The sequence below is a fragment of the Dreissena polymorpha genome, chromosome 11 (genome assembly GCF_020536995.1).
Source record: "Dreissena polymorpha isolate Duluth1 chromosome 11, UMN_Dpol_1.0, whole genome shotgun sequence".
In the NCBI taxonomy this organism is placed as follows: domain Eukaryota; kingdom Metazoa; phylum Mollusca; class Bivalvia; order Myida; family Dreissenidae; genus Dreissena; species Dreissena polymorpha.
In genome coordinates, this window is record NC_068365.1 from 58,456,781 (window position 1) to 58,482,490 (window position 25,710).

General features: G+C 35.4%; 2 protein-coding genes across 5 annotated transcripts in view; both read right to left on the reverse strand.

Moving 5' to 3' along the window:
* The window catches only part of LOC127850281 (vacuolar protein sorting-associated protein VTA1 homolog), a 77,890-nt gene that overhangs the window by 23,103 nt on the left and 29,077 nt on the right, over nucleotides 1-25,710 (reverse strand). The gene's annotated exons all lie outside the window — the stretch shown is intronic.
* LOC127850273 (ferric-chelate reductase 1-like) overlaps nucleotides 1,400-25,710 on the reverse strand; it is a 38,696-nt gene continuing 14,385 nt past the window's right edge. For 3 of the 4 annotated variants that reach the window (XM_052383169.1, XM_052383168.1, XM_052383167.1), the window contains exons 2-17: nucleotides 24,803-24,983; nucleotides 21,763-21,896; nucleotides 20,674-20,774; nucleotides 19,309-19,513; nucleotides 18,699-18,902; nucleotides 18,345-18,443; nucleotides 17,389-17,539; nucleotides 14,879-14,992; nucleotides 13,213-13,328; nucleotides 12,435-12,521; nucleotides 11,501-11,581; nucleotides 10,856-10,955; nucleotides 10,493-10,633; nucleotides 10,027-10,079; nucleotides 7,034-7,129; nucleotides 1,400-4,931 (exon numbers count right to left, since the gene is read on the reverse strand). In XM_052383169.1, coding sequence (XP_052239129.1) covers nucleotides 4,812-4,931; nucleotides 7,034-7,129; nucleotides 10,027-10,079; nucleotides 10,493-10,633; nucleotides 10,856-10,955; nucleotides 11,501-11,581; nucleotides 12,435-12,521; nucleotides 13,213-13,328; nucleotides 14,879-14,992; nucleotides 17,389-17,539; nucleotides 18,345-18,443; nucleotides 18,699-18,902; nucleotides 19,309-19,513; nucleotides 20,674-20,774; nucleotides 21,763-21,896; nucleotides 24,803-24,956 — 1,956 coding nt within the window. In that variant the 5' untranslated portion in view covers nucleotides 24,957-24,983 and the 3' untranslated portion in view covers nucleotides 1,400-4,811. The remainder of the gene's footprint in view (nucleotides 4,932-7,033; nucleotides 7,130-10,026; nucleotides 10,080-10,492; nucleotides 10,634-10,855; nucleotides 10,956-11,500; nucleotides 11,582-12,434; nucleotides 12,522-13,212; nucleotides 13,329-14,878; nucleotides 14,993-17,388; nucleotides 17,540-18,344; nucleotides 18,444-18,698; nucleotides 18,903-19,308; nucleotides 19,514-20,673; nucleotides 20,775-21,762; nucleotides 21,897-24,802; nucleotides 24,984-25,710) is intronic. The other variant, XM_052383170.1, reaches the window with a different exon arrangement.

The following is a 25,710-nucleotide window of genomic DNA, read 5'->3' on the forward strand; positions in this document are numbered from 1 at the left end:
ATGCCATACGGATATGGACAAGTAGATTTTTAAAGTTTTCCCACAATAGGCCTTATATAAGCATATGTTCAATTTTGTGACCCTCGGGGCTGGGTCAAACTTGACCCCAGGGGCATAATTTGAACAAACTTGGTAGAGGACTATAAGATGTCACTACATACCAAATTTGGTAGCCCTAGGCCCAATGTTTATGGACAAGTAGATTTTTAAAGTTTTCAAAAAATAAGACCTTTATAAGCATATATTCAATTTTGTGACCCCCAGGGCAGTTTCAAATTTCACCCCAGGGGCATAATTTGAACAAACTAAGAAGAGAACTATTACATGTCACTACATACCAAATTTGGTAGCCCTATGCCATACAGTTATGGACAGAAAGATTTTTAAAGTTTCACAAAATAGGCCTTATATAAGCATATGTTCAATTTTGTGACCCCCGGGGCAGGGTCAAATGTGACCCCAGGGGCATAATTTAAAGAAATTTGGTAGAGGACTATTAGATGTCTCTACATACCAAATTTGATAGCCCTAGGCCCAATGGTTATGGACGAAAGATTTTGAAAGTTTTCACAAAAAAGGCCTTATATAAGCATATGTTCAATTTTGTGATCCCCGGGGCAGGGTCAAATTTGACCCCAGGGGCATAATTTGAAGAAATATGGTAGAGGACTATTAGATGTCTCTACATACCAAATTTTATAGCCCTAGGCCCACTGGTTATGGACGAGTAGATTTTAAAAGTTTTCACAAAATAGACCCTATATAAGCATCTGTTCAATTTTGTGAACCCAGGGGCAGGGTCAAATTTGACCCCAGGGGCATAATTTGAAGAAATTTGGTAGAGGACTATTAGATGTTTCTACATACTTAATTAATTTGATAGCCCTAGGCCCAATGGTTATGGACGAGAAGATTTTGAAAGTTTTCACAAAATAGGCCTTATATAAGCAAATTTTCATTTTTTGTGACCCCCGGGGCAGGGTCAAATTTGACCCCAGGTGCATCATTTGAACAAATTTGAAAGAGGTTCACCCCAGGAACATTCCTGAGAAATTTCATCAGAATTGGACGAGTAGTTTAGGAGAAGAAGATGTTTTAAGGAAAAGTTAACGCACGCACGACGGACACAGGACCATGACATAAGCCCCGCAGGCCTCTGGCCAGTGGAGCTTAAAAGCTTTGAAACACATACTTTTAGCTAAATCGAGCTTTCTACAGACACACTAAAGATAAACAGCCCTTTTGCGTTTTTATAAACAAAGAAGCGTAATAAGGCAGCGCATAAAATTGTATAAAAAATAACATTCTTAAAGCGAGATATTTTGTCACTCGCTCATGTTAAGTGCTGTTTACCAAAACTGTGCACAAAATTAAAATCAAGTAATAAGAAGACATAACGTTATAAATAAGTTTTATTTGTAACAATTGTTATAAAAAGGTTATATAAGCAAAGCATTTTATAAACATTCAAGGGATTTCATAAGACGAATAATTCCAAAAAAAGTGCAAATCAAAACAATGTCATGAAGTTTGATATACAATCTGCAAAACAAGCATGTACATTGTATAAACAACTTGTATAAGGAAAGGTGTTTGTCCATCCTTACACAGTAACTTGGTCGTTTGAACGTCACCATCATGAGTACATTGATTGTGTATACCATTATATGCTGTGCGTGCATTAGACTCATACTGACACAAGTGGGCTCGAAGGGCGGGCTAATTATTTCAATGAGATTTGAATGGAAAAAAAAATACATTGACACTTTGAAGACAGAAGGTAGTATTCCAAAACAAAAGCTGTCCAAAGACAGCACGCTAAACTATTCATCTTCTTTGATTGAATAATGTCCATTTTCTGTCATGACACCATATATTTTAGCCACAAAAGACATATTTGAAGTTCAATAATGTAGCAGTTATATAGTTACGGTAAAATTGATGATTAATTAAAGCTGACAATTTACAAATAAAAAGAAAAGAAATGTGACTGCCAAGAAACTAATTTTTCAGCTATGAAGCAATAATTTTAGTTGAATGAAATTCAGTTTGAAGAAAGTTCGGCATGAACACCACCCAATAAACACATTAAAGCACAATATCTCCATAAGTAATTTCGCGAAAACCTGTTTTCTATTATGTAAGTATCAATGACCTTAATCCCACGGGTCTAAAATGATTTCCCAGTATAGGTCTGCATGTTCGATACAACAAACAACATGTTATGTTATGTACGACAAACAACATAACAGCACAGCGCCTTGATCCAAACTAAAGTTAGCGAGCCAATAACAGTGACCTTTACCCTACTGGTCACAAATGTGATCTCAATCTGCAAGTAAAATACATACACACAAAATTTAATTTCATAAAATATCTCCATCCTAACTGAACATATTGAGCTTAGTCTTTATATCTATTAAAAGCAATAATGACCTTGACCTTGCAACTACTGGCTCTAAATGCAACCAAACGCTAGGTCTGCATTTCAACTATAAATAGTAGTAGTTGAACATAAAACACTTATTCGAATTTTCTTAATACTAAAAGTTCAATAAGGGGCATAATACAATTCTGCTCAAGTGCAGCTAAGAGTAATTGGCCTTGGTCGATGACCTCACACATCTCAAGTCATGTGTAAAGTTTCAATTAAATATCTGTAGTACTTACTGAGATATGTACATGTTATGTGCAAATTTTTAAATGAATTTCAACTTGCATGCAAAATTTAGTCTGACATATAATTACAAAGTGGACACACTCCCTCTTTAAAGCAGGTCACATGTACACGTAGGTCTTGGCATAACTATATAACTTGCCAGTCAGAGTTAAAGGACTTGGTAAGTGACCTCACACAATGACCCTGAACATATTTGTAAAGTTTTGAGTATTAAGCTTCGTAAAAACTGTGAAATACAAACGTTGCACATTGAGCTTATCCAGAGCATTACCCCGACCACATTTTGGTGAGTCATATATCTCAAACTATTCAAAGAATAATTAAGCTAAAAACTGAATTAAAGTAAAGTCCTATTGGTTAAATGAAATACTCCAAGTACTTCACAACATAGACACTTTGTAATGGACCATGTTCTGAAAATATGTATGTACTCACAACCAGTTAAAAAACAATAGCAAACATGGTTAGATAATTTTTAAGACGCTTATTTTTATATTACCGGTATGCATAAGATCTAGTGATAAAAAAGTGTATATGAAGAAACAATTTTAAAATGAGCATTGTGCAGCAATCAAATAAGAAGTTTTTTGTACTTCTAGTATGTATTGCACGCTGTACATAAATAAAGAACATCTTAATCGACAATAAAATCAATAATTTACACATATAATCCACAATGAAGTCAACTATGTATAAAAGATATCCACAAAGAAGTCAACAATGTATACAAAATATCCACAATTAAGTGCACTAGAAATTGCGTTTGCTGTCAACTGATTATGGCAGTGCCATAATCAACAAACAGAGCCGCACACACGGCAAGCGTATACAAGTAATGTAATGAAACAAACACAGCCGCACACACGGCAAGCGTATACAAGTAATGTAATGAAACACAGCCGCACACACGGCAAGCGTATACAAGTAATGTAATGAAACAGAAATGGTTAATCTCCACAAAACATGATTATATTTGTAAAAAAATCCTTGTATAAAAATAAGGCATGAATCTCTGTCACAATTTAAATATATATCCATTTTGATCCTTTACGCAAATATATTGTATATCACAGTCTAAACATGTAGAATTCATTGTTGAAAAAATATAAGTATCATGCAGAAGCATTCAAGAAGACAGAGCTATATAAAAATGATAAATAAAACAACTATTTATCACATACTATGCCTAGTTTCACTTTGCCAATATTCTTATCAAATATATATATTAACAAGACAATGTTTTTCTTGGACTGACCAATCTTCTTATCAAGTTATTAAGTTGAAATAACAAAAAAAATGTTCTCATTTTGTTCAATGTTGCAACAAGTTTGGTGTCATTATATGGCAATTGCGGGTGGTACCTGATATTAATGGTGTTCCAATCACACTCCCAGAAAGCTTTATTTCAAATTGATCCCGATCAATGTTAACAAAGGCTTTACAATTGTAAGATCAATGTCCCTGGAGGTTTGATGGTGCTACAATGTCATTATCAATGATGAAAACATCTTAATGGTTGGACAATTAATTTTGCCAGAGACTTGATGGTGCAACACTGGCACCGATCAAAATTATCATAGGCTTGATGGGGCTTCACTAACCCTCGTCAAAGTTTTAATAGGCTTAATGGTGCTACACTGTCACCGATCAATGTTGACAAAGGCTTGATGGTGCTATAAAGATACTGATCAACATCGCAGAATGTTTACCGTTTGATGGTTAAAAGAGCGTTGCCCTTGCAGGTGTGATGAGGACATCTGGATGCTGACTGAATATCGAAAAAAGTTACACAGCCACAAATCAGTGTGGCCAAAAAAATGATGGTTGTTCACATGCCATTAGAAATTGTACATAAAAATTAATGGACTAACACAATCAATTATCCAAGATGCCTAATGCTTGATGGTGATACACTGACCCCGATCAAATCTGCATCTAACTGCATAATATACAAGTAGTATTTCGTATTTGTTGATCTTTCAGTCATTTAAACTCACAAATATTAGTGCATTATCTTATGTTCTGTTGAAAATAATGCATGGGCTGTTTTTGTATGAGAAAGATGAACTTCTTAACACATGGCACCCAAGGGCAATGAGCTTATAAATATGAATATGATAGTATGTTGTAATCACAGCTGATCTGTTTGCGTTGCTGATGCTATCAGATACACCATGACGAACGCGGCCACAGCCATGAGAAGCACGTGTATCACAAGAACACGCTGCAAAAACGGGGTATTGGACTCCACCTGAAACCATGAGCATGCATGTACATATATTAAGTCTGCAGTTCTAAACCTTTTACCAAAAGATATAAACAACTACAAAAAAACTTAATACAAACACTTTTTTTTAGAAATAAATACATTTACAAACTCTTACAAAAACAATATAAAGATTGATCTATTTGCGAAATTGCAACAACTATTTTCATTCAGATATTATATGCATCGACTTACACCTGTAATGCATCTTATGAACAAGAATCCCCTGTATTGAGTACTTGATACTTAGACATTTACCTCAGTAAAAACACACACAGAATTCTGTAAGTGTACACTGCATTTGTGGGAAATAAGGTTTTGCAAAACTCAAAATGTGCTAAATGCTGCTAGAAAAATAAGCCAATATTAAAGCAAATGTGAACAAGAGTTCCGCGGTCGGAGATGACCGCATTGAAGCCGGATTTTTGATTTAAATGACAGGAAAGTACCTTTCGTGTTTTTGTCAATGCAATACTTAAATTACTGAAATATTGTTCAAAGGTCAAAATGAAATGTAAGTACTTTTCAAGGCATGAGCAAACCTTGTGTAATGTTTTGAATGCATGCATATACATGAACAACAATAACATTTAAGGTCACAAATATGAACTTGAATTGACAATTAGGAAAGTTTGATCTCAATTTTTTTATTAGCAAATTAGTAACATATTGTTTGAAGTTTCCATCAATTTCATTATCAAATGTAAGAACCTGGCCAACCTTTATGTCAAGTTTGAAGACTCTAGGTACAAGCATACCAAAGTTATAACATGGAATAAGAACTTTAACATTTTTACCTACCAAAGTTATAAGAACTTTAACATTTTTACATTCAAGGTCACAGTGACCTTGACCTTAGAATGAATGACCTTGAAATGACCAGTGGTCATCTAAGTGTGCTTGCAAACCTTCATGTCAAGTTTGAAGACTCTATGTCCAAGCATACCAAAGTTATAACAATTTTAACATTTTAACATTTAAGGTCACAGTGACCTTGACCTTCAAATGAATGACATTGAAATGACCAGTGGTCATCTTCTAGTACTGGCCAATCTTTATTTCAAGTTTGAAGACTCTAGGTACAAGCATACCAAAGTTATAACATGAAATAAGAACTTTAACATTTTTACATTCAAGGTCACAGTGACCTTGACCTTCAAATGAATGACCTTGAAATGTCCAGTGGTTACTTACTAGTTCTGGCCAACCTTCATGTCAAGTTTCAAGACTCTAGGTCCAAGCATACCAAAGTTATAACAACTTTAACATTTTTACATTCAAGGTCACAGTGACCTTGACCTTCAAATGAATGACCTTGAAATGTCCAGTGGTTACTTACTAGTTCTGGCCAACCTTCATGTCAAGTTTCAAGACTCTAGGTCCAAGCATACCAAAGTTATAACAACTTTAACATTTTTATATTGAAGGTCACAGTGACCTTCACCTTCAAATGAATGACCTTGAAATGACCAGTGGTCATCTGTTAATCCTGGCCAACCTTCATGTCAAGTTTGAAGACTCTAGGTCCAAGCATACCAAAGTTATAGCATGAAATAAGAACTTTAACATTTTTACATTCAAGGTCACAGTGACCTTGACCTTCAAATGAATGACCTTGAAATGACCAGTGGTTACTAACTAGTTATGGCCAACCTTCATGTCAAGTTTCAGGACTCTAGGTCCAAGCATACCAAAGTTATAACAACTTTAACATTTTTTATATTGAAGGTCACAGTGACCTTGACCTTCAAATGAATGACCTTGAAATGACCAGTGGTCATCTGTTAATCCTGGCCAACCTTCATGTCAAGTTTGAAGACTCTAGGTCCAAGCATACCAAAGTTATACCATGAAATAAGAACTTTAACATTTTCGAGCACGCCGCCACCCCCGCCCGCCCGCCCGCCCGCCCGACAACATCAATCTATAAGCCGAGATTTTTTCGAAAAAAATCCGGCTAATTAAAACAGTTGGAATACTGAGAGGTTCGAATATGGTATTTGTTGGATTATGCAATCCTTAAGTACCTTAAGAACATTACGGGTAGGAAACAAATTGGGGAAATTGTTGATATCAATGGCTCGCACCTTTTGGACATTGACCGAGGATCCAGATGTTTTAATGGACCGATTGTTATCATTCTGATGAATGGAATAGTATATTGAACGCATCTGAAGAGAAATCTGACAAGAATTGAAAGAAATGTTAAATCCTTCAATGCATTCGCTAAGTTAAGTTAGAATATAACTTTTTTTACAATGCAGTGCTGCAGATTAATCTTTAACCGCAAAATATATCATTGAAATTATCAGATTCCTGTTGTTGCCACACAAGAGCATGACACCATCTTTAAAGAAACCCTTGTGTTATTGAAAACAAAGATAAGTGCTTCTTACGTTAACATTATTGGTAGATTATTCCTAATTCGTTTGGTCGTTGTGGAAGTTAGGTAAGAAGCAAGTCAACAACAACAAACAAAATCTAGTGGTTCAATAAAGGGCTATATTTTGACAACAAGATTCTTTAATGTGACATTTCACCTCAATGCATGATCTTGATCTTGAAGGTATACATCTAGTTCTTGTGCTCCGCAATTCGTCTTATAATAATTCACAGAAAAACGGAAATGCCACGAAACCAGATTTACATATATTACAATATTAATTTAATTTTCAAATGTATGTAAGGCACAAACATACACACACAATTTCAGCGCAATTCCCAGCTATGCTTGCATGTACGCTATAAGTATGCAAAATTTCAGAGCAATACCCCAATTAAAATGCAAGTTATTGAGAGGAACAGTATAACACTCCTTTTTTAATATAAGTGACCTTGACCTCAGCATGGAATCCTAGGCATGTAAGCTGCATACATACACAATTTCCGCACAATGTCTCCATTCAAATTAAAGTATTAAGCAAAAACAGATCTTTTACTATTTTAAGTAAACATTACCTTGAACTTTAACTTACTAACCAAAAATGAACTGCCATGCTAGGTTTGAATATTAGCATACACAAAAAATGTCAGCACAATACCCCCAATAAATATGTAATCAGAAACTATTTTTCAACTTTTAGTACCAGTGGCCTTGACTTTGACCTGACTTGACCCAAATGCCAAAAGCTACTTATACAAGAAAGCCTGTATCTAAACTGTTGTAAGTTATTAAGCTTATACCATTTTTTGAACCTAAAGTTACATTGACCTTGACTTTGACCCAACTTGCTCCCAAAACAAGTCAAGTTCAGGTCTCCCTTCAAGCTTCCTATGTTCAAGTTTCATCATGATGGGATGGGTTAATGCAAACTTAAGTGTTTGACTAAAAACAATATGTTTGCTGTTTTACTATTTTAAGTGGTTTATTTTGTCTCTCAACATACAGGGCATGGGGCTTGTAGTTTTTCTAAAACAAGAGGGCCTGAAAGGCCCAAAGTCGCTCACCTGAGATAACAAGATATTATTGGGACAAATCTTCTGACCAAGTTTCATGAAAATCGGAAAATAAATGTGGCCTCTAGAGTGTTCACAATTAAGGTTTTACTATAGCCATATAAGGAAAACTGCCCCGCCCCCTGGCAGCCATGTTTTTCAACCAACCGGCATCATTTTTTAACTCAACCAAGATATTATCGGGACAAATCTTCAAGTTTCATGAAGATCCGAAAATAAATGTGGCCTCTAGAGTGTAAACAAGGTTTAACTATAGCCATATAAGGAAAAATGCCCCGCCCCCTGGTGGCCATGTTTTTCAACCAACCGGCATCATTTTCGAACCCGTCCAAGATACTATTGGGATGAATCTTCTGACCAAGTTTCATGAAGATTGGACAATAAATGCGGCCTCTAGAGTGTTAACAAGATTTTACTATAGCCATATATAGCCATATAAGGAAAATTGCCCCGCCCCTTGGCAGCCATGTTTTTCAAGCAAAGGTTACGATTTTCAAACTCATCCAAGATATCATTGGGAAAAATCTTCTGACCAAGTTTCATGAAGATTGGAAAAATTCCGAAAATAAATGTGGCCTCTCGAGTGTTAACATGGTTTTACTATAGCCATATAAGGAAAAATGCCCCGCCCCCTGTCGGCCATGTTTTTCAACCAACCGGCATCATTTTCGAACTCGTCCAAGATATTATTGGAATGAATCTTCTGACCAAGTTTTATGAAGATCAAACAATAAATGTGGCCTCTAGAGTGTTAACAAGGTTTTACTATAGCCATAAATATAGCCATATCAGGAAAAATGCCCCGCCCCTTGGCAGCCATGTTTTTCAAGCAAACGTAACCATTTTCGAACTCATCCAAGATATCATTGAGACCAATCTTCTGACCAAGTTTCATGAAGATCGGAAAATAAATGTGGCCTCTAGAGTGTTAACAAGGTTTTACTATAATAGCCATATAAGGAAAAATGCTCCGCCCCCTTGCGGCCATGTTTTTCAACAAACCGGCATCATTTTCGAACTCATCCAAGATATTATTGGAATGAATCTTCTGACCAAGTTTTATGAAGATCAAACAATAAATGTGGCCTCTAGAGTGTTCACAAGATTTTACTATAGCCATATATAGCCATATAAGGAAAAATGCCCCGCCCCTTGGCAGCCATGTTTTTTCGAACTCATCCAAGATATCATTGAGACCAATCTTCTGACCAAATTTCATGAAGATCGGACAATAAATGTAGCCTCTGGAGTGTTCACAAGGCAAATGTTGACGGCGCACGACGCACAACACACGACACACGACGGACAAAAGGCGATCACAAAAGCTCACCATGAGCACGTTGTGCTCAGGTGAGCTAAAAAAGCAAGGAAATTGTGTTGTTCATTTTTGCTAACAAATACTATAAAATTGAGAATTAAAGTGTTTCAATAATATATTTATTACTTATAAGGCAGATATGGGTGATTGAAATACATAATTTACTTTTGTTTCTTTGGAAACCTGCTATTGGATTCATAGCTCCAAGCAAACCATCAGACCGAAAGTGCCATTGACTGGTGCAATGCTTCGAAGACGATTCATATCAAAATGTTATTTGCATTACTGAATAAATGTAGAACTTACAGTTGTGGAGGAGGAGTCTGCCATGTTATTGAACTTTATATAGCCACTCTTCACTGAAACACAAACAGATGTATGGAACTCAAATTTAGTACAACTTAAAACTTTGTATTTGAATACATTTATTATATTAAATTAAGCAAAATAACTTTTTCTTTCACAACTTAATAGTAAAAATTAATTAATATCTTGTAGCAGTGAATGCATCTACGCTTTTCAATATTTTGATAAGATTTACACATATTACCAACTTAAAATGGCTAATCACGAACAAGAGTTATTTGGAATTTTAACCAGACCAGTCACTTTAGAAAATATAGACCATGTAACTTTCATGACAGTTAACACTTCCCTCGTGTTATTATGGATGGGTCGGACTCCTAAAAAAATAAAACATACCGTTGTATTGTTTGCATGAACCAATTTACACAAGTGTACATCAAGTTAATAGCAAAAAGCTTGTTCTTACCTGAGCTCTGTCTCTTGTTGTATATTTCCATTGCAAGGTGTACTAAAACGAACACTCCGACGTATACGCCCATCACAGCCATAGCCACGTTGCTGTTCACGTTGGCCTTTGTGATATTCACACCAATGAATATGGTAATAACTGAAAGAGTATAAAACAAGCAAAACATTTCAATGTGATACAGGTAAGAGAATGCACTCTGAATATTGTTTATAAAAGAATATTTAACACTTTTATGATTCAAAAGAACGAAATGTTTCAATATATATCATACATTCACCTAAATTTATGAATTTATAAAACACATAAATTATTTTTAAGACCTCCACATGTTGACTTTTCGTGACCAATTTAGCCCCTGACCTGCCAATATATGAGCACTGGTTCCCACAAGGAAGTGGGCCCAGTTAAACAGGAAGCGGTACTCGCCGTCAGGAGCCGGCCGAATCAGGGCCATTAGAGGCTGAAACATATTGAGGTCTCTTTGAAAGTAAAATGGGGAACCTTTTGTAAGAAACTATAGCCCTGTCACAAACATGACTCAGAACACCCACACCTTTTTCAGTTATGTTCAAAAGCAAATAACTCAGCTATGAGTGGATTACTGGATACGTCTTTACTTCATGATGATTACATATTTCAAGTTTCAATTACATTGTATATCAATTGAGAAATGTGAGAATGGTTAGTTTCACTAACTGATAATTTAATGCGGAAAAAAAAACGTCTAGCAAAGTGACTACAATATAAAGCCTGCCAATATGAGTTAATGGCTGTTAAATTTAACTATGTTTAAACATCGATTTGTTTTAGTGTGAAAGAAATTAAGTTTTACAAATCTGTTGTTGGTAATAAAAAAACAATATGAGTCTACTGTTATATTTTAATCATTATTGTTTTTTGCTTGGAAGCCAAATTAAAATCTTTCATGAAATGATGTCATGTAACCATGATTTGTTTTTTTTAATCTTTATAATGTTTGTAATTATTATAAGTCAAAACACGTACATTGAGCACAGTCAGAGCTGTAACTATGATGCCCAGTATGGGGTGTGCCTTTGTGAACGCTTTACCAGGAGCCGCCGCAACCTATATAAAACAACAACAACAACATTTATTAGCACTTATGCACACAATTTTCTTTTCAGCAATATACACAATAACATAATGTAATTACATAGATTATAAGAATCATGAAACTAAGGTTATGATAGAAGGTAACAAAGACAATACCAGAAATAAAAGGGCTTATCAAATGGTCCATTCTCTGTGAAAAGGGGGTTAAATGCATGTGACTAAAGTGTTGTCCCAGATGAGCCTGTGCAGTCTGCACATGCTAATCAGGGATCTTTCCGCTTAAACTTGATTTTTGCCAAGAAGAGACTTTCTTGAAACGAAAAATATCATAAAAGCACATGCATTAAACCCCCTTTTCACAGAGCACCACTAAAATGATAAAGTTTATGATAAAGAAAGACGAGGGAATGATGGAACAGCTTAAATGACCTAATGAGATATACCCTCTAAATCTTTGAGTTTCCAAATAGCCATGTGTGCTTGTCTCATTTTATAAACACGGAGATTTAGACTTATATTATGTGTAATATACTTGTACCTCATTTTCATCAAAAAATATAAAGAGATACATTTCCATGCAATATTCTGGGATTAGTACCGGTATCCCCGAAAATACTTATGTAAATATTCCAACTCAAGTTTGACTTTTTTCAATTTTTGGCTTTCGATTGACCATCTTGTTCATTGGGGGTATACATTTTTTTCAATTTGAGTCTAACAAAACCCAGAGTTTAAGCAAGTATATATGACTATATCAAAAAAGTGCTAGGCTAAGAGGAAACTGTTATCTTTTAATTTAAGTTGAAATAAAAAATTGAGCAAATTCATTATACTCGGTTAAGATGTATTAAGGCGACCTACTCACCTGACTGTAACCGCCCACCTCGATGAAAATGACAACGAAGGCAATGATCACACACAGGGCAGCGCACAACATGAATGAGCGGTGGATCTGAAAGCAACAATAATGAGCATGTATATATATCACTGTATCTGGTCACCTGGGTACCGTTTTACTAAGCAACTTACGCAAGTCTTAGACTTAAGCACATATTTTAAAATAATTTAATTTCATTTATTTCAGATTGAGGCAAACTAATTTTTACTTCGAATGTAACATTATATTATGAATTTCATTTCAAACATACCAAATTTTAATGTAGCAAGAATTTAAAGGAACTAGACTGAATTTAAAATATGTGCGTAAGTCTACGATGTGCGTAAGTAGCTTGGTAAAACAGTACCCTGATCATATGGAGTTAAAGTTAAAGTGAAAGGTGTCATCCTGCATTAGCTTATGCATTTCAGTTCAACACTCCATCAATCATACAGACATGGTTGAAACAGAAATCTGCATAAAAGTGTCTGTTCCCCTTCTGATCAGCCTCAGTAATCAATTTCGACAAGTAGTTCAATTACATAGGTGTGTGAACTCAAGTGAAATTTGTCGGGGTTTTTGGCATAAGAAGTGGGTTCACTGCAGTATGAATAACACGTCAGCTGAACAAAAATTATATGTACATTTGCCAACATTTTTAATTGTATACTGGTACTAGTATACAATAAACGTCTTTTGCATCAAACCTCGATCGTAGTTGTGGTTCTATAAATACAACATGGGCATGACCACTAGTGGTACATACAGCAAACCAGTACTTGACCCCACACATGGTCTCGGATTCTACGAGAGATTTGCAGTGCCTGGCAACCAGTACGCCCACACTGGAGAAGAACACCCACGCAATTACCATCAGAGAGGCTGCAAACAACATCAAGATACATTCATTCAAGGATGCAGGCATAGGTATACTCAACACAATCAGTTTATAATTGCATTTCACTCTTTGCCACAAGCAAAAAAATGTTTTCTCTGATCACTCGTTTGATAAAATAGAAAATCTACTAAATTAAAAAAAGATCAAATACATAACATAGTTTAACAGAATGGTTTCCATTCATCAATGTGCTTTACATGCTAGTTTACTATTGAGGGATCACCAGGTTTAGCAATCAATACATAAAAAACAAGAGATGCGTTCGTTAGAAACACAATGCCCCCTATTGCGCCGCTTTGAAAAAAAAAGTTTGTTTTTTTTGGACCTTTGACCTTGAAGGATGACCTTGACCTTGAACTTCCACCACTCAAAATGTGCAGCTTCATGAGAACGTCACTTTGAAAAAAATAAATAAATAATTACCTTTGACCTTGAAGGATGACCTTGACCTTGAACTTCCACCACTCAAAATGTGCAGCTTCATGAGAATGCCGCATAGAAATTCTTTTTTTTTTTTTTTGACCTTTGACCTTGAAGGATAACCTTGACCTTGAACTTCCACCACTCAAAATGTGAAGCTTCATGAGATACACATGCATGCCAAATATCAAGTTGCTATCTTCAATATTGAAAAAGTTATGGCCAATGTTAAAGTTTTCGGACGGACAGACACCATATATTTGACATTTGACCTTGAAGGATGACCATGACCTTCACCTTTCACCACTCAAAATGTTAAGCTCCATGAGATACACATGCAGACCAAATATCAAGTTGCTATCTTCAATAGTGAAAAAGTTATGGCCAATGTTAAAGTTTTTTCGGACGGACGGACAGACTGACATACACACATACACACATACTGACATACTGACTGACGGACAGTTCAACTGCTATATGCCACCCTACCGGGGGCATAAAAAGTTATGGCCAATGTTAAAGTTTTTGGACAGACGGACAGACGCCATATATTAGACATTTGACCTTGAAGGATGACCTTGACCTTCACCTTTCACCACTCAAAATGTGCAGCTCCGTGAGATGCACATGCATGCCAAATATCAAGTTGCTATCTTCAATAATGCAAAAGTTATGGCCAACGTTAAGTTGTTTTTTTTGGATGGACGGACAGACTGACATACACACATACTGACTGACGGACAGTTTAACTGCTATATGCCACCCTACCGGGGGCATAATAAAAGTTACATAAACGTTTAATCATCAGTTTCAATTAAGAATGTTTGTTATTTTGATCGGTATAATCATAAATTTCCACTAAAATCAATATCTACAAAATAATATCAGCACAGTTCTGGATTAATGACTTAATAAGAGAAGGTAAAACAAGTTGAGACCTAGACTTCAGTTGTAACAGCAATAGTGTTTGAAATTTACATTGTCCAGATCGAGTTATTCCTCACATATTTTATTTATTGCTTGTTTTTATTTTCAGAAAAAAAAGGAATAAAACATGCATGAAGAGTATTTAAATGATTTACATCTATATTGAGTTAGGACATAAAGTACTGACCGTGTAACTTGACCAGACTGGACGTGGTATCCCCGGTATTGGGCACAGAGGCCTCTGAGAAGTTCACCCTATATTTGCTGACCACCGGGATACTGGAGTGTGGCTGAAGAGCACCTGTATGGTCAAGTGAGTTATTATTGCAGCTTAACCATTCCCGACTAAGTACCATGCCCGTTTAGACTTATGAGACAGGTTTTGCTGGTTAGCAGTTTTTAATTAATTCAGATTCCCATCATATATGCCATACACTTCACAGGAATGTTATCTCTTAACTCTTTCAGTGCGAGAACCGAATTTTGAAGGCCTTTGCAAACAGTTTGGATCCAGATGAGACGCCACAGAACGTGGCGTCTCATCTGGATCCAAACTGTTTGCTATTCTGATAGTATTCTTTCAAAAAAATCGAAGAAAATGCTAATTTTAGAAATTCAGCAGACGACATTTTTGCAGAAGACAAATTTCCCAGCATGCAAAGGGTTAATTTATCTCACCATCATCAAAGCCAATCCACATGGAATAAACTGAGCTTGATTACAGCATTGGTGGAATAAACTGAGCTTGATTACAGCATTGGTGGAATAAACTGAGCTTGATTACGGCATTGGTGGAATTAATCTGGTTAGTGCAGAACAGTGACATAATACAATTGGTTGATTTTTTCATAACGTCAAATGACATTTATCGCCGTTTTTAAGTAATGGCAGGATAAACAGAATCACGTGAAATAGTAATAAACAGTAATGTTTATTTGCTTGAAATCAAACATGAACCATCCTCTAAGTCTTGTGAGTCAGGCTTTGTAACCCCCATTAAACAAACTGAGATATATTTTACATTAATACTTTATGCGTAAAGATATATTATAAGATGCTAATCATTTTTTTAAACTGAAAGGGCCAAAGTCGCTCACCTGAGATACAAAGGAACTGACCAGCTCAATTCAGCCCCAAGATATCATTAGAACAAAAGTTCTGACCAAGTTTCATTAAGAGTGAACTGTAAATGTAACTTTTAGAGTGCTAACAAGGTTTTACTATAGACATATAAGGATAAATTCCCCGACCCCTAGCAGCCATGCTTTTCAACAGACGGTTCCTGTCAAACTTATCCAAGATATCTTTAAAACAAATGTTCTGACCAAGTGTTATGAAGATTGGACAATAAATGTCACAATTACAGTAATTACCAAATTTCAATATAGCCATATAAGGAAAAATGTCCTGGCAGATATGCTTTTCAACTGACCGGAACCATTTTCAAACTCTTCCAAGATATCATTTGGACATATCTTCTAACCAATATTCATTAAGATCAGACAATGAATGTGGCCTCTAGAGTGTTAACAAGGTTTCACTATAGTAATATACAGCCATATTAGGAAAAGTGCCCTGCCCCATTGCTGCCATGTTTTTCAAGCAACCGGAACCATTTTTGAACTCGTTCAAGATATCATTAGAACAAATGTTCTCGGAGAACATTTGTTCTAATGATATCTTGAACGAGTTCGAAAATGGTTCCGGTTGCTTGAAAAACATGAAATTAAATTTATCCTTATATGGCTATAGTAAAACCTTGTTAGCACTCTAAAATTTACATTTATAGTCTGTTCTGACCAAGTTTCATGAAGATTGGACAATAAATGTGATTTTAGAGTGTTAACAAGTTTTCTATTGCTATATAAGGAAAAATGCCCTGCCCCTTGCAGCAACGTATTTCAACCAACAAAAACCATTTTCAAACTCTTCAAAGATATCTTTGGAACAAATCTTTTGACCAAGTTTCATGAAGATAGGACAATAAATGTGGCCTCTAGCGTGTTAACAAGGTTTTACTATAGCAATAAATATAGCCACATCAGGAAAAATGCCCCGCCCCCTGATGCCTACGTTTTTTCAACAGACCAAAACCATTTTCCAACTTTTCCAAGATGTCATTGGGAAGCATGTTCTAACCAAGTTTCATGATGATAGGACAATAAATGTGGCCTCTAGAGTGTTAACAAGGTTTAACTATAGCCATATTAGGAAAAATGCCCCGCCCAATGGTGGCCATGTCTTAAACCAACCAAAATAATTTTCAAACTCGTCCAAGATATCATTGGGACCAGTCTTCTGAATAAGTTTCATGAAGATGGGACAATAAATGTAGCCTCTAGAGTGTTAACAAGATTTAACTATAGCCATATATAGCCATATTAGGAAAAATGCCCTGCCTCTGGCGGCCATGTTTTTTAAACAACCGTGACAATTTTCGAACTCGTCCAAGATATCATTGAGACGCATCTTCTGATCAAACTTTATGAAGACTGTGGCCTTTTTAGAGTGTTTACAAGGCAAATGTTGACACTGCACGCCGGACAAAAGGCGATCACAAAAGGTCACCTGAACACAATTATCTAAAAACATTTCTAAAAAAAATTATTTAAAAAAAAATCATGATAAATCATATTCTACTTTGAAAACCATTATACATAACCATTTTAGACATTTGCTCTCTGCTTGTAAACCCACCTTGCAAGAATGGTCCAGTGCCAACCACAAGGTACAAGAGTTCCGAGAGGTCCCAGAAGTTTGAGTCGTTGGCACTCCTCTGACGGACGTACGAACAGCTGATCTCAGAACCAGATACAGAACTGTGTATCAATGTTAGGCCAAGCTTCGGCTGCAAATATGTACACTGTGACTGATGACATTGTCTGTATTGTTTTCAAAAATATAGAAGGGGGGGGGCCATTGTCTGGATATATATTTTTTAATTTTTAATACGGAGGGAAAATAAAATTGTGTAATCAATGATTATATATTTTGGATTACACCCTTAGATCACACACAATGACACAAAGTCTTCGAAAGTTTTAAGTGGCTGGTTCTCTTCAATGTTTTGTTGTTGACAGTGTTTTTACTGTTAGTTTTGCTTTGCTGCTTTTCTTATTGTTATTATAAATGTCTTTGGTTTTGTTAAATCAACCATAATTTTGGTGGTTGTGGCGTTGTTGTTGTTGTTATTTATGTTGTGAGTTTACAGTGGGTAGATTATAAATGCATATCAGATGCTTAAATACTGTGTAGGTTTATTTTTAAACAAGAAAACAAGCCTTCACTTATCTACACATTTTTAACATGCATAAATGTTATTTTCATTACAATTATGTATCTTGGTAGAAAGGATGCTGATCAAGCACGGGTGGTTTGTGTATAGGTATGATAATAACAAGTAAATAAAAAGACAAATAATATAAAAATGATGACAAAGAACTTTTCTGAAAAACATTACTGTCACATGTAAATATTATTGAGTCACATTCCAGGAGAATTTTTCATATAACTAAAATATTCACAGAACCAGTGATACCATAATATGTTGTTAAACTTTTATAATATTTGTCATTTATTATGGTCGTTTTACTACTTTAGTATCAAACACACATTTAACCAGATGTGGCTCATCACTCAAATCCTTCACTTACATTTGTATATGGTATGTTCTGGTGGTCCACGTTATGGGACGACAGTATGTCGACAGCCTGCGCCTCGTTGGTTACACAAGCCGCAACGCTTGTTTTATCCTGAAAGAAATAAGAGGATTAGTTTATTTTTAGGCTATAAAGGCTAATAAATATTTTTGTGTGGTGTTTCATATCAGTAATGGGAAAAGGGAATAAATATTTTCACTAAAAATTGTGTCCCTAAATTGAGAAGGATATTTAGAATTGTTTTCACAATCATTTCTCCAAGATGACTATTTGTTTGCATTAAACAAAAACCCTAAGCAAATAAAAACAGATTATTTGACAGGTATTGAACCCACAAGTACTTATTACCATCTTCCCTGTTTTCGAAAGGCCAACAGCTACCCATAATGAGGTCGTCTGCTGCACCATCATCTTAATATCAAACTGAATATCTCCATTTCGATTGGTCAAGGGCGGTTGCCATGACACCAGGAAGTCACACCCACTCGGACATTTCGGGAAACAGCCGATGGTTTTACCACATTGAGCATCGTAAGGTATTTTAGACCCGGCCTGAAAAAAGGACATAGATGTTTTAGTCGATTTACTTTTTCAAATTTTCAGGCTGTTGTTGTGCCTTAATTGTTATTACTGATGTTGTTGTTCGTGTTATAGAAAGCACATGAACTAATGAAATAACGTGATGCTTTGTAAAAATCATCTTAGAGGCAAGATTTTATGAAATGTATGTATACATGATATATATATAAACAAAATTAACACTGGTGTAAGTCAACTATGTAGTTTTGGCGTATTTACTTTGAAACTAGTTGTTCAACTAAATAGATTAAAGATATATAATATATTGTCTACTTGTTGATTTAATATTTTGTTTGACAAACATTAAAAGGAAAAATATTTGTAAAACAATTGAATAATCGTGACCATTAAAATCCCTGCTTTAAAAATGGATTTATACTGTAGTAGTTAACTCCTGTGTTGTTGTCGTCATGTGTTGGGTGCTTTCTGTTGATTGGTTGCTAGGAGGCGTACTTCCTGTGTTCGGTGGTGTTGTGTGACCGTCACATCCGGGATTGTCAATGTGCTTGGCACAATCCTCCAAGACAGCCGAGAAAATACGTAGCCAGTATCGGCTCACGTTATAGGACTCCACCACTGTCAAACTAGCGTAACAAAATTAATAAAGAATACCAGATTAGTGTTAAAATGTTATTCTAACACGGCACGCGACTTGTTTTCTATAGACAAAGAAGAAAATCAAGTGTGGGTTATTCTGCAATAACTTATGGACGGCGCTTAATATTTCGAAAATAGTTCCAAATAAATAAAGAAAATATGGCAGTAAAATGCACGTGCTAAAACCCGCTCTAAAAAATATGTAATAAATGTAGCATGTAAATAAATGTAATGAAACAAAAAATTGTATATTTGGTGATAAATGGCATAACCACGCCTACAAAGAATGTTAATTGTTAGGAAACGTAATTCAGAAAACATTTATAGCATGTCAGCTTTTCAGTAGCATCAATAAACTTGACGTCATTCAGTTTCTACAATTCCACGATTCAATGTAAGTGACGTCATTTGCAAAATATTTATGAATGAAAACGACGTCATGTGTTTGTACAATTCAATGACGTCACTAAATAGTGAACTTTGTACTAAGAAGGGCGGAGTATTGAAAAAAATAGTTCACGTCCTAAAGCTTGAACCAAATCAATCAGAATCGTGTTAGAATCGAAATAATATTTTTCTATGATGGTTTGTTGTCGAATAACCCACAGTAAGTTGTATAGATGCGTGTTATCAAATCACTCGTGCTTCGCACTCGTGATTTAATTCCTAAGCATCTATACTCCTTTCTGTGGGTTATTCGACAACAAACCATGATAGAAAAATATTATTTCTTAAACATATGATCTTGTTAAACATTTCAAAACAGATTAGACGTTGATGGATTACATCATAAAATGCAAGCACATAAGAAATAGCCATGTTTGTGTAATATTCAACTATTTGTTTGTATTCCAGTAATTAAGTTACAAAGGAACTCCAGATATAGTTTAAAATTATATTTCAAAGTTATTCCATTTATAAAACGTGGGATCCACACATATTGTCATCAAAATTTTGGTATAGACACTTCTATACTGCAACCTGTGGCTGGATGAAAACAACTAGAATGAAATAAAAAAAATCAGCAGATGTAAGCCCATTGGTTCAAATTGCTTCAACAGAACAATCGCTAATAATTACATAAAGATGAATCATCTGCCTAGCTATTGTGTAAATAATAAGCCCAAATCAGAGAATACAAAATTACCGGAAGTTGATATCGCCAACAGAAGCAGGTGGGGCAGTCCAACTGAAGTTCACAGACGTCTTGTTAGTATTACTCACATGTGTGAGGCCTTGCTTGGAACCCTGGTGATGAATGCCAGAGAATTGCTGTTTTTTATGTATTACTGTATCATGATTATGGCATTAAGGTTAATTCTTTAAACATTCTTTGTTGTAGTATCAAATCTGTATTCAAGTGTTTTAATAAGCTTTGAGCATACATTACGATGGGACTATGAAAAGGTTCAAAACTAAACCTGTATAAAAAGAATAATTATTTTAGTTTTTTTCATAAAAGAAATTACTATATACAATAAGACAAAAAAAGAACACAAGTACACTATTGGGATTTTTTTGGCGAAAAACCAATAACTTTAATATCAAGGAAGAATTATATCGCACATTTACAACATAATACATGCACATATAAAAATTAGATTTACAAATGTACTTCTTTAAAAATGTCATCCTTTCCAGGAATTGCTAGCATGCATGTTTCACATTTTTAGCTGCATAGACTATAAATAAAAATTGTTTTAAGACACATATTTGTTGCACTAGTGTAACCATGAGTTTGAAATCCACCTATACCTCACACACACCACATACTGGTAACATGCTCGCTGAAACTGCCAATCAGTCCCATATTTTGACAGACAATCACTTTAATGCAGTAAACAAACACTCTGGTGCCAGACTCCATTGGTCACAGGTTTTATCTTCCAATCATTCCTAACCTACGGATCATCTTTCCAATGAGACATTTAATGGAGGTGCAGTGAACTATGTGCTTAACATCAGGCACAAAATTACCTAGGGACGTCTCTTAAATATGATGTCTTCCGATTTTTGCATCCGATCTCAGTAACCCCAACTATTGAGTCTGTTAGGATTATGCGTTGCAGATTCTTGATTACAATGTATTTGTAATCATACTCATACACACATTTAAAGACCAACCAAAATACACACATAAAAACATGAACACTCGCCCAATAACACACACACATGCACACTTACGCATACATGCACACACAACAGATAAAAACATTTAAATGAAGTTAATGTTTACCATTCCGCACTGCGTCTGGGTATTGGAATCAATCACACTGAAGGTCCCGTAAGGGTCTGTGGACGATGCGTCCTGGAGACGGGCCTCAATCAGGAAGCCCCTAAACAGCACACCCGTAGGCGAGTAGATGGTCCCTTTGAAAGATCATAGTTCATTGTTAACATTGTGGACAATGATGGGAAAAAGCACTGTGCTCTGTGAAAAGGGGGTTTAATGCATGTGTGTAAAGTGTCGTCCCAGATTAGCTTGTGCAGTTCACCCAGGCTTATCAGGTACGACACTCTCCGCCTAAACTAGAATTTTGCTCAGAAGAGACTTTCTTTAACCAAAAAATATCATAAAAGCATAAAGCATCATCCCTGATAAGCCCAACTGCACAAGCTTATCTGGGACAACACTTTACACACATGCAGTAAACCCCCTTTTCACATAGCACAGCCCATCCTTATATCTAATCAGTCCATTCAAAAAAACGTTGTCCCACTTTTGTATATGAAAGGTTGTTTCAGTCAGATAATGGTTTACTATGGATAAAAGATTTTTTAAATGTTTTAGCTAGGTTTGAATCCTGAGAAAAGTGGGGTATTCCAAACATCTAGCAAAATCCTGATCATAAGTCATTTCAGTTATGAAATTGCTTTTTGTTTATTTCCACTAATACAACTGCCCGTCAAGTAAGTGTCAACCTAAACCTTTGTTTAAATGTTTGCTAAATATGATCATATTAACACAATTATTTTTTAATAATAAAAAAACAATATGTTGCAAAGCGATACAGAATATTTTTGTCATTTTACAACCTTATAAAATTGGAATTTGGCTTGTGTTCAGTAAAAAAAAAGATTAACAAAAAAAGATACAGGTTTGGTCCTCCAACCTACACTTCATTTTTATGGAGATTTTAGTAGGAACACACCACTGATTTTTTAGCCTCATATATCATTTTCAAAGCCGGATATTTTAATTGATTTTTAAATGTGTTCAATTTGAACAGGGCTATAGATAACAAGCCTATTTGCGTTATTATGAAATTAAAATAACCAAAAACATAATTAAATTCAAAAAAGAGCATACAAAAACGCAAATACAAATATAACAAGGGCTGTTTGTAAAACATGCATGCCCCCCATATGGGCTGTCAGTTGTAGTGGCAGCGATTGTGTGAATACGTTTTTTGTCACTGTGACCTTGACCTTTGACCTAGTGACCTGAAAATCAATAGGGGTCATCTGCCAGTCATGATCAATGTACCTATGAAGTTTGATGATCCTAGGCCTATGAGTATTCTTGAGACATCGTCCGGAAACAATTTTACTGTGTCGAGTCACCGTGACCTTGACCTTTAACTTAGTGACCTGAAAATCAATAGGGGTCATCTGCGAGTCATGATCGATGTACCTATGAAGTTTCATAATCCTAGGTGTAAGCATTCTTGAGTTATCATCCGGAAACCATTTTACTGTGTCCGAGTCATCGTGACCTTGACCTTTGACCTAGTGACCTGAAAGTCAATAGGGGTCATCTGCGAGTCATGATCAATGTACCTATGAAGTTTAATGATCCTAGGCATAAGCGTTCTTGAGTTATTATCCGGAAACCATTTTTCTAAGTTGAGTCACCGTGATTTTGACCTTTGACCTAGTGACCTGAAAATCAATAGGGGTCATCTGCGAGTCATGATCAATGTACCTATGAAGTTTCATGATCCTAGGCATAAGCGTTCTTGAGTTATCATCCGGAAACCATTTTACTGTTTCCGGTCACTGTGACCTTGACCATTGACCTAGTGACCTGAAAATCAATAGGGGTCATCTGAGAGTCATGATCAATGTACCTATGGAGTTTCATGATCCTAGGCGTAAGCGTTCTTGAGTTATCATCCGGAAACCATTTTACTATTTCGGGTCACTGTGACCTTGACCTTTGACCTAGTGACCTCAAAATCAATAGGGATCATCTGTGAGTCATGATCAATGTACCTATGAAGTTTCATGATCCTAGGCCTAAGCGTTCTTAAGTTATCATCCGGAAACCATCTGGTGGACATATATACGGACGGACCAACATGAGCAGAACAATATATCTTCTTCGAAAGGGGCATAAAAACGTAATTTCCGTAAAAAAACCTTGCGTCACAAAACGCAATTCTTACGAATGCCGGGTGTATTTTTAAGACTGGTTATTTTCCGTACAAAAATGTACCGGATAGTTTATATGCCGTCCTATGAAGAAAAGAAGGCAGTCTTTCCAGTGGTTATCAATCTTTGGGGTATTATTGTAATTATTCGTAGACCCGTCAGATTTCTTCTTTCATTTTCAAGGTATTCAACCCAAAATGACCAGAAAACGCTTTGAACAGCCATAACTTCATCAATTGTGCAGCGATTTTCACGAACTCGGTCTTATTCAACGCAAAAATGAATGAACTTTGATCAGAAATTCAGTAATTGCTTGTTGTTATGTACAGGTACCTTTTTGAATTCCATTTGTATAAATTATACAGTAATCTTTCAGCCTTTGTAGATTTTTATTATATCATATATGTCATTCCCTAAATTACCCAATTGAGTTAAAAAAAAAACGGGGTTGAAAAACCCAATTAAGCTCAAAAGTAGGGGGTGAACATTTTTGCTAAAACTCTATTGAAATTACGAAAATCCTATTGTTGTCAAAAACAGGGGGTGAATAACCCAATATACCCCAAAAGTTATCTATAGTCCTGATTTGAATGACTTCCCTCTTTTTTCAGTGGAGAGAAAAACAGGCACATTGTTAGAATTAAGCATTCACACACAAAAATTGGCCCGTTTTAATTGCAATGTCTACTAATATCCAAAGTCCAAATCCTAGGAATATACATCCTTTATTAAACTTCATTTTTTATGTTATTTTAATCTACTCCAGAAATATTTTTTTAATAATAATGCTATCATTTACATGTTACAATAAAATACAAACATCTGTGAACAAGTCTCTTTAATGATATTGGAGTTTCATTTATCCTACATGTATAGTAAGAATATGTTCACACATAACTTGCCTTTGATTTCTGAGCCTGGTTTGTAAAACGTCTGAGTGATCTTGATTGCAAATGGCGGTTCACCGGTAGTGGTCGTTGGTGGATGGTAAGGTCTCATCTGCTCGCAGGCCACAATGGGGGCACCCGTTGGATAGCCGGTCACGTGATAGGTCATAGCACCCAGGAGAATAGTAATCAGAAACTGAAAACAAATCAGTATCTAAACAACAGGTCATTAAAATCGAAAAAAAAGCTTAAATGTACAGTAAAAAATTCACTTCTGGAATTTTAACTCAACTTTTGTTGACGCCTCTTAAAACTTTAAAATTTGAGTTTACAGTACTTTTTATACAGTAAGTGTTTAGCAAACAGAACAGTCACAAACAGTAATAGTTGGAAAGAAACAATATTTAAGTTAAGAGTACATATTTTACAGGGCTCTTGTAAAGAGGAGTTTCCGCAAAACTTCATATGTTGATGATGATATAATGCATATTGTTAATTTATTAAACTTTAAACAGACATATCCATATGCAAGCCTATATTTGTGTACATGCTCCTTAACTGATTAATTTTAAGAAAACCATGCAGGACCTTTATTTGATGTTTCATACACAATATTAAAGCTCTGGGAGGTGGGGTTTAAGAGATGATTTATTAAATATGAGAAAAAAAGCGGAAAATGTCATCCCTGATCAGCCTGTGCGGACTGCATAGGCTAATCTGAGATAAAACTTTACGCACATGTAATAAACCACTTTTTAACAGAGCACGGCTCATATATCTTTTTAAAGATATTTTACTGTATAAGTCTATATTACAAATCAGGTTACAAATGGGGCTTGGCAAGCTTTGAAATCAGGGGCATCATTTGAAAAAACCTTTTTAAAGGATCTGTACATGCATAAGGTTTTACAAAAAAAAATGTA